This window comes from Hemicordylus capensis, chromosome 2 (assembly GCF_027244095.1).
Source record: "Hemicordylus capensis ecotype Gifberg chromosome 2, rHemCap1.1.pri, whole genome shotgun sequence".
Classification (NCBI taxonomy): domain Eukaryota; kingdom Metazoa; phylum Chordata; class Lepidosauria; order Squamata; family Cordylidae; genus Hemicordylus; species Hemicordylus capensis.
The window spans coordinates 182,023,148-182,033,099 of NC_069658.1; the positions used below are offsets into that span (position 1 = coordinate 182,023,148).

The 9,952-nt window shown below is 45.4% G+C and overlaps 1 protein-coding gene across 4 annotated transcripts in view; it reads right to left on the minus strand.

Annotated features, from left to right (window-relative positions):
* Positions 1-9,952, minus strand: part of MRPL4 (mitochondrial ribosomal protein L4) — a 57,461-nt gene that overhangs the window by 8,149 nt on the left and 39,360 nt on the right. The window contains exons 3-6 of one of the 4 annotated variants that reach the window (XM_053289192.1): positions 5,743-5,894; positions 2,256-2,337; positions 1,276-1,444; positions 754-805 (exon numbers count right to left, since the gene is read on the minus strand). In XM_053289192.1, the coding sequence (XP_053145167.1) occupies positions 754-805; positions 1,276-1,444; positions 2,256-2,337; positions 5,743-5,894 (455 nt within the window). The other 3 variants (XM_053289195.1, XM_053289193.1, XM_053289194.1) reach the window with 3 other exon arrangements.

The following is a 9,952-nucleotide window of genomic DNA, read 5'->3' on the forward strand; positions in this document are numbered from 1 at the left end:
TCTCGACGCACTGCAATTCCACAACATCTCTGAGCACAGAATGTGGTGAAGAATTCAGCTTCCTGAGAATCGTAGCTTTTATTTAAACGTTTCTAGTTCTTGTGAGTGCAAAGATATACTTGAACATGTTCATGGGCAATGTCTGTTGAAATCTCAGAAGCCAGAGGAATTGCTGTTTCCAGGGGCCAGGCTTCAGTGTCTTGCATAACTCCTTGCCCCCACATCCCCATGATTAGCAAAAACAGTTATCTTCTAGAAGAGAGTAAAAACTGCAAAATGGTGGAAAATAAAGGTGCTGATCTGCTTAATTTACAAATATGATCAGAGAATTTTGTTTTTATGGACACAGAATATGAATTACCTTGGCAAATCATGTTTGGTATTACCATTTTAAAAGAACTGTATCTCCTTTGGGGTGCATGAAAAAAGTACAGTTCCTCAGTTGTCCAGGTTTGCATTAGAGCAGGGGTAGGCAGCATGTGGCTCTCCAGATGTTGCTGAACTACAACTCCCATTATCCCCAGATGTAATAAATTGTGGCTGGGAGTGATGGGAGTTGTATGCCAACAAGATCTGGAGAGCCACACGCTGCCTACCTTTGCACTGGAGCACTGCCTTAGGAACAGGAGGAACTTCTTTGTGGACATGCTCCTCCAGGGCCTACTGTACACCTCTCTGACCAAGCAAGCCCAGGCACCAGCCTGCTCCTCCAAGGCCCTGTTCTGGAATTCCCACCAACATTCTAGCACTCACGATTCTTTTGAAGTTCCTCTGCCAGATAGCCACTGCATGCAGAATATCAATCCTGAGGGGGGTGAAAAAACACACACACGTTCCCCTATGAGAAGCAGCCGTTAGCAAGAAACTTGGGAAATAGACAATACGATCGCAATCAGCATAAAAAGAGAACCACTGTGGTTGTTGTGGGAGGGAGAGCCCCTTATTCAAGGGCAGAGATACAGCGAGTGGGGGCGGGGCGGGGGAGTACGGGAAGGATCTCACAAAACAGCTTGGTCTGTGGTAGTCAGGAGGCTCAGATTTCAGTTTTCACCCTTGCTCGGGTTTGTTCTCATTCAAACATGGTTTTAAGAATTACATCGGGAAACCCAGGACTCCTCCTATCAGCCAAATGTTAGGCAAGGCATCACATCCCTGTGATCAAATCCCTGAGTTCCATGTCAGATGCTCATCTGGAGACATTTTAAGATCACGTGCACATTTTTGCACATCTCTGCAATCATAACACTGGAAAAGAAACAGAATTTCAACCCTTACCGGGGCACTACTGCAAACACATCGGGATGCAGGTCTGTCAAGCCCACATGCCTGGCATCATAATGCTTCAGGGACTCCACCCAGGCCTGGGCAGGTGTGAGGTGGTTGGGGATGGCAATACTGCATTTCCGTAGGATGGGGTCTCTGGAAACCAACTCAGGAGAGGATTCTAAAGAGAATCAGCAGAAAGATACAGAGCAACCAACACTGCAGATGTGGTCTTGGAGAGCTCTCACCTGCCATCTACCAAAGGAAATCATTTTTTAAAAGTGCAAATACATGTAAAAATTTACTATCAATTTGTATCTCACAAGTCGAGAAAGCAAGATCAATTGATTGGTTATCTCGGAATATGACTTATCAGACAAGAAGTTCCTACAAACCCGTTATCAGGGTGGGTGTCATAAAAACCCAGCCTTGAATGCAATAAAGGGTTCAAAAGTAAGGCTAGACAAATATTTTTAAATAACTAGATATCAGCATCAATTTTTTTCTAGACAAAATTGAAAGAAGTGTATTTTACATCCTACCCACATCGAGTTAAGCATTAGTAAGAAGTTCTTCCTAGTGGCAGATTATCCCTCTGCTGCCACCTAGAGGATTGTATGTTCCTTCATCAGAAGCAATGAGCTAAGGAAGGACTAGTAACACCTACTCAGCCACAGCACAGAATCACTCCAGGGGCTGTTATGGGTACCTACCCTGTGTTTCTCTTTAACTGTCCCAAAGGGCCTCACAGGGAGCCATTTTCTTATTTTTATTCCTCTCACTATATAAACTGCTATGAAAACTTTTTTGTTGAAAAGCAGTATAAATAAAACAACAACAACAGGAAACTGGGTTAGCAAAAGACAGGTTGGTTCTCATCCAACAAAGGAGCTAATCTCCTTTGTCAAAGTGTAGAACAGACACTGGAGAACACACCCCATATGCTCAAGTCTCTGCGGATCAAATGTCCTGCAGCCATGAAAAGGACTTACCTGTTAGTGAAGCTGCATCCACCTGAGCTGAAACACTAGAATTGCCTGGAAGACCTGCCTGTTTTGACAAGGTGGACAAAAGCTTGGGGGTGGAAATGAAAACAAAGAGGGAGTGAGATATCTGAAGGCACCAATGATCTCCAATATACTGAAGCTACATAAAAGAGCTAAAATCTAGGTAGCTCCCTTAAACTACTCTGCCCATTCTTTACTGCTGCTGTCCCTTATCCCTGAAACATTCTTTGTCATGTAGACTACTCAGAGAACTTTTCAATAAAAAGTGGTATATAAATAACATCCCCTTACCCTGAATACCTGCTCCATGCCACCTCTCACCCTTCAAATGAAACCACTGGGAGAGATCATCAGGAAGTTTTGTCTGGTATGCTATCAATATGCTGATTACACCCAGATCTATTTCTCCATACCAACTTCATCAGGAAATGGTATGATCCCCCCCTAAGTGGCTTCCTGGAGGTGAAAGTGGGCTGGATGAGAGATAACAAGCTGAAGCTGAATCCTAACAAGACGGAGGTACTGTCTGTAGGGGGTCGAGATCCAAGAGATGGTTTTGATCTGCTGGTTTTGGATGGGGTTACACTGCCACTAAAAGATCAGGTTCTTAGTCTGGGAGTACTCCTGGATCCCAATCTCTCCCTGGTTTCTCAGGTTGATGCTGTGGCCAGGAGTGCTTTTTATCAGCTTTGGCTGATATGCCAGATACGTCCATTTCTGGAGACAAATGACCTTAAAACGGTGGTACATATGCTGGTAACTTCTAGGCTTAACTACTGTAATATGCTCTATGTGGGGCTGCCTTTGAACGTAGTTCGGAAACTACAATTGGTACAGAATGCAGCAGCCAGATTGGTCTCTGGGTTTACCCGAAGGGACCATATAACACCCAATTCTAATAGAACTACACTGGCTGCCTATATGTTTCTGAATGAAATACAAAGTGCTGGTTATTGCCTATAAGGCCCTTAACAGCTTAGGTCAAGGGTACTTAAGAGAGCACCTTCTCCGTTGTGAACCCTGTTGCCTATTAAGATCATCTAGAGATGTCCAGTTATAGTTGCCGCCAACTCGTTGGGTAGCAGCTTGGGACCGGGCCTTCTCTGTGCCTGCCCCAGGGCTTTGGAACACGCTCCCTGCTGAAATAATAGCATCTTCTTCTCTGTTTGCTTTTAGGAGGACCTTGAAGACCTACCTGTTTTCCCAGGCTTTTAATTGAACTTTTAAAGTGTGTTTTTATCTATTGTGATTTTTATCTGTTTTTATGAATTTTAAATATTTTGTTTTATATTATGTTTTATTCTGTACACCACCTAGAGATTTCTATACTAGGCAGTACAGAAAAGCAATAAGTAAAATAAATAAAATAAAATAAATGCCCAACTCAAAAACCCAACTTCCCTGTGAATTTTTTGGCTTAATCCCACAGTTCCCTCTTCCTCCTCAATTTAAGTGCAGCATTGGGTCCAATCCTGTGCACCCCTGCTATGGAGTAAGTCCCATTGAGCTCAGTGGTGCTTATTTCCAAGTAAGCATGCACAAGATCAGCTATAAATAATGTCATTATGTGTTCACATTTATCTTGTTACCCTCACCTTTTGCCACCTCCCTTCCTCTGCTGCTTCTCTCCACTATCAAATGCTGTTTGGGGCAGACACCTGTCCTTTGTATTATGTTACTGTGCCAAGTACAATGATAATCAATGAGCTATGACAGGCTGATGCTTTCTCTTATTATGGACTGTGTCAGAATGTTGAGGCCTGGCCTTAAACATAGCAGTTCTCAAACCTGAATCTCCAGATGTTGAACTACAATTCCCATCATCCCCAGCCACAATGGCCTTTGGGATAATGGGAGATGTGATCCACCAAGATCTGGGAACCCAAGTTTGAGATGTTCTGCCTTAAGCCCCTGGTGGCGCAGTGGTGATGAGCCCCTGGTGGCGCAGTGGTAAAACTGCCGCCCTGTAACCAGAAGGTTACAAGTTCGATCCTGACCAAGGGCTCAAGGTTGACTCAGCCTTCCATCCTTCCGAGGTCGGTAAAATGAGTACCCAGAATGTTGGGGGCAATATGCTAAAATCATTGTAAACCGCTTAGAGAGCTCCGGCTATAGAGCGGTATATAAATGTAAGTGCTATTGCTATTAAACCCCTTTCAGGAGTGCATTGCCATCATTTCCTGACTTGGCAGGGAAAGACAGCTCTGTCCCCATGTTCCTCAGACCTCTGAGAAGGCAAGAGCTCTGGCAGGCATTCATCAAGGATGCTTTAGGCATCTTGGAGCAGAAGTCAATTGGCTTTGCAAAGAGGGTGGGTGGGTTTGAAGAGCACAAATGCCCAATACAATTGATTGGGGTGAAGCTCAAGCCAGACAAAAATATAATACTTCTCTGCATAGCTGTGTCACAAGATATGGTAATGATGGCCACTAGCTTGGATTTGTTTTTGTTTTTAAGGGACTGGACAAACTTGTGGAGAACAGGTCTACAAATAGATATTAACCATGCCAGCTAAATGAAAGCTCCTTATATAGAGGGATTGAAGTTAATATCCCCCCAGACAGTGGGGACAAGCAATGGGCGATAATCATCACGTTTGCTAATATGTTTTCCAGAGGCATCTGGTTGTTTCCAATTAGAAACTGAATGCTAGACTAGGGAGACTATTGGTCTGACTTAGCAAGGCAATTTATTCTAGTCTTATTAAGCATGATAGCTAAAAGGAACCTCCATGTTCAAACATCTCTCCTTGTAGCAAGAGATGTACATCCATCTCCTATATAAACTCTGAATGTAGCCACCCAATGAAGCTAATTGACCATAGATTCTTTGGCTCTCATGTCATGGAGATCGCCTAATCTAAATATAATTGAGGATATATTACAGCAATATTTTGATTTTAAGCATGCTTTTGTTTTCTCAATCTTACTATTGCTCCTTCTGCTGCAGATACATTCTTAGTGAGCAATGACCACGGGTTATAAAGGTGGTCCCCCCCATTCAGTAAGTTAAGGTCATACAATGTAAGTTAAGGTCTTCATACAATGCATAATGCAGCATATAGAATTCGTTGCCACAAGATTTGCAAATAGCTTACATGGCTTTAAAGCGGAATTAGACAAATTCGTGGAGAAATTGAAACTTCACAGAGATCATGAACCTCTAAATACCAGTGGGGTGAGGTCAATAGAGGACGACGGTTGCTTTCCTACCCCGCTTGTGAATTTTCCGGTAGCATCTGACTGACCGTTGTTGGAAACAGAATACTGGACTGAGGGCAGCTGTGCTCTGACCCAACAGAGGCCAGAGCTGCTTACGATGCGCTCGAGCTCTCCTAGGTCCAGCTCTCTGACACTTTGGAATCCCCGTCCGCCTCCACTGAGCTCCACGCATGCATGCATGCAACACCCTCATCCACCCTCCGCCACATCACTCCTCTGGCCCAGCCGCCCTCCCGCTTCAGCTCTCTCACCCGCGGAGCAGCTCCCCGACTCAACAACGGAATCCCGAGCCGGATCATCGCGGCAGCTACGGCGACTTTCCACTCCAAACACACCACCACATGAGGCAGGCGCTGGGTGATGACGTCAGAAGGGACTTCCGCCACCCTGGAGAATACACAGACTAAAAAAAACCAACCCACAATGAGAGTCGCAAAATCTCGCGGTAGGCGTTGACGTTTGAAATCGAGCCGGCGGCGTGGTATCAATTTCTCAGGTTTCTATCACACCCTCCTAGTCCTTTCCGGTATGGAAACTGTGTGTGTAGTATAGAGAACCCTGCCGGAAAGGAGAAAGTGATGCATCTCGGAGCAATTGATTCCACACCGGTTCCCCACTCTGAACTTCGGATGCGGCAAAGCTGCAGAACTTCGGGTTGGACTTGGCGTTTACGGCGAGCATGGTTCCAAAGGGCCGCGCGGCGCGGGAACGGATCTCAGTGGGCGGGGCTGGGCGGGCGGGGCTGGAAACAAGCCCGTGTGCCGCGAGGACCGTGTGCGGGCGGGAGGAGCGGGGCCGGACAAGGAGTGGGGGAAAGAATGGAAAGCCTCGTCTCGTTTGCATGTGTTAATCCGGGGAGATCCGTGCACATTGACTGGTGCTGTGCTAAGGTTATCACCCCTCCCTTGTCAGTGCCCCCCCCACCGCAGCACCAACAACACACATATGCTCTGTTGTTTCGTTTAACGGAGCGGAGGACGAGACCACCAGCAACACAGCCACTGGGAGTGCACTATGCTGGGTTGAATACAGACGGTTTCTGAGCCCCTGCTCGTTATAAGAGCCACCACTTGACAAGGGTGCCTCTTTGCTCAGCAGGGGTCCTTGCACTCGGGGCTGTTTGGAAGGAGGCCAAGCAGAACAGTACATCAGAGCAGCCTTGCTGGATCAGACCTAAGGTCTATCTAGCCCGGCACACTTTCACATAGTGGCCCACCAGATACATTGGGAAGCCACGTAAGGAGGAGATGAAGGCACCTGTCGTGGCTTGTCTGCAGCTGGTATTTGGTGGCATCCTGCCTCTGAACAGGGAGCTAGCCTATAGCCATCAGGATCAGCAGCCACTGATAGACTAGTCTAATGAATTTGTCTAAGCCCCACTTAAAGTCACCCAAGCTGGTGGCCATCACCACATCCTGTGGCAAAGAATCCCACAGGCTAATTATGCACTGTGGGAAAGTACTTCTTTTTGTCAGTCGTACATTTCCTGGCAATCAGTTTGATGGGAGGGCCCCTGGTTCCAGTGTTGTGAGAGAGGAAGAATTCCTACCTATGTTCTCCAAACCATACATGATTTTATACACCTCTTATCACATCACCACTTAGTCACCTTTTTAATAAACTAAAAAGCCCCAATTGTTGTAGCCTTACCTTGTAAGAAGGTCCTGTAGCCCCTTGATCATCTTGGTTTTCCTGTTCTGCAGGGTGGATTTGATTTAAATCAAACGGATTTAAATCACGATTTAAATCACTAGCAGGGTGGATAAAAATAAAAAAAATCTGATTTAAATTTAAAAAATCTGATTTAAATAAAAAAATCTGATTTTTTTGATTTAAATCAGATTTTTTTATTTAAATCGGATTTTTTTTATTTAAATTGGATTTTTTTTATTTTTATCCACCCTGCTAGTGATTTAAATCGTGATTTAAATCGTGATTTAAATCAGTTTGATTTAAATCAAATCCACCCTGCTCTTCTGCATCTTTTCCAGTTCTACCATATCCTTTTCGAAATAGGGTGACCAGAACTGTACATGGTATTCCAGATGTGACTGCCTTCCCTGGAGGTCAGTACTTTGAGCATCATGAACCTTTCTTATTGCATTAAATGTATCACTGGAGCCTCTAATTATTTGCTTAGATGTATTGCTCATGGGCACTAGCTGTTCTGCCTTAGCACACTAATGTGTCCTAGCATATATTTTGTCGATGTCCTGTCTTAACCTGTATGACAGCAGTTGAAGAGTCTAATGCCTCCTCCATTCTTCATCCCCTTTTAGAATTGTTTCCCCTGTATGATTTTTAGCCTACTTTCCAGTAGGCTTTTGAGATCACCCAGCATTCTTTGTGTGTGTGTCTGTCCGTGTGTCAACTTCACAACACCTGAACCAATATGAACCAAATTGGGTACAGTTGTAGGGACACCTCAGCGGCGTAGTTTGTGATGATGTCATCCACTCCGATCCAAGATGGTAGACACATAAACTTTTGAAGCGCAAGTGGGCTAACTTGTGAACTGCCTAATTTATTTGAATCAAATTTGCTACAGCTGTAGGGACACATAGGGATGCCCAAATGGTGTGGTGTGTGATGATGTCTTCCACTCCAGTTCAAGATGGCGGCCACGTGAACATCTGAGGCACAAGTGGGCTAATTTGTGGATTGCCTAACCTATTTGAACCAAATTAGGTACAGCTGCAGTGAGCCACACACACAGATACCTCAATAGCATAGCTTGTGATGATGTCATCCACGCCAATTCAAGATGGCGGACGTGTAAACTTTTGAGGCGCAAGTGGGCTAACTTGTGAACAACTTAACTGATTTGAACCACATTTTCTGCAGCTGTTGGGACACATAGGGACGCCCTAATGGCATGGTGTGTGATGTCATTCACTCCAAGATGGCAGCCATGTGAACATCTGAGGTGCGAGTGGGCTAATTTGTGGAGTGCCTAACCTATTTGAACCAAAATGGGTACTGTTGTAGTGAGTGACACACAGGGACACCTCAGTGGTGTAGTTTGTGATGATGTCATCCACCCTGATTCAAAATGGCGGAAGCATAAACTTTTGAGGCACAAGTGAGCTAACGTGTGAACCACTTAACCAATTTGAACCAAATTTGTTACAGCTCTAGGAACACATAGGGACACCTCAACAGCGAAGATTGTGAGGATGTCATCCACCCCAATTTAAGATGGTGGACACATAAACCTTTGAGGTGCAAGTGCACTAACTTGTGGACAGTCTAACCAATCTGAACCAAATTTGCTACAGCTGAATGGATACATAGAAGATGCCCCAATGGTGCAGTTTGTGATGATGTCACCCACCCTGATCCAAGATGGCGTAAACATAAACCTTTGAGGCGCAAGTGCACTAACTTGAGGACTGTCTAACTGATTTGAACCAAATTTGGAACAGCTGTAGTGAGTAGTGACACACAGGGACACTTCAGTGGTGCAGTTTGTAATGATGACATCCACCCCGATCCAAGATGGCAGACATATGAACATTTGAGGTGCAAGAGATCCTACTTGTGGACCTTGATTTGCATCAAATTTAGTCCGGATGCAGGGACAGTGAAAAGGAAGTAGGCTGAGTAGTTATTACTAGAACAACTTGTTTTCTTTAGTGCTGTCAAAGATCCAGAACCTCAGGCATTGAGACTCAGGGGAGGATTCTCAGAAACAGGGCTGTCCTTAGGGTAGGACAAGAAGAGTGACCATCCTCTTTTAACCTCCATTAAAATTAACTGGAAGAGGGGCCACACACTGGCTGATTTGTCCCAGGCCCTGCCACCCGCCAGGGTGGGCTGTCTCTAGGGACAGCCCAACTAGGAAATAAGGGGTGGTATGTGGGGCAAAAGAAAAGTGCACTGTGGTGTCATCAAGTTGTGGCAGTTGTAGCACCTGGTTGAGGAAGCAGAGCCCTAGTGGAATCTGATGGACTGTGGGGGATGAAGCTAACAGGAAAGCTCTCATGAATCAGATTGCTCCCTTCTTTCTTAAGAATGTAAGAATGGCCTTGCTGGATTGGGCCCAAGGCCTGTCTAGTCTAACCATCCTGTTTTCAAGAGTGGCCAACCAAATGCCTTTCAAGTATGGATATAATGGCATGTCCCGTTTCCCACTGGCTTCCTTGCAACTGGTATTCAGAAACCATCTGCCTCTGAAGCTAGAGGTAGCCTACAGCCATCAAGACATAGCCATTTATTAGGGATGTGCACAGAACCTCCAGCGGCTGTTTCAACCGTGGGGGAGTTACCTTTAAGGAGCAGGGAGGGTGCTCTTACATGCATCGGGGCAGCAAAGAGGTACACTGCTGCCCCGCGGGACCGTTTTTAAACACAGCGCCAGAGGGGGAAATGTGGTGGGAGGGTAAGAGCACCCTCCCTGCTCCTTAAAAGTAACCCCCTTTGTCAAACCGGCTGAACCACTGGTCCTTGGGATCAATTTGG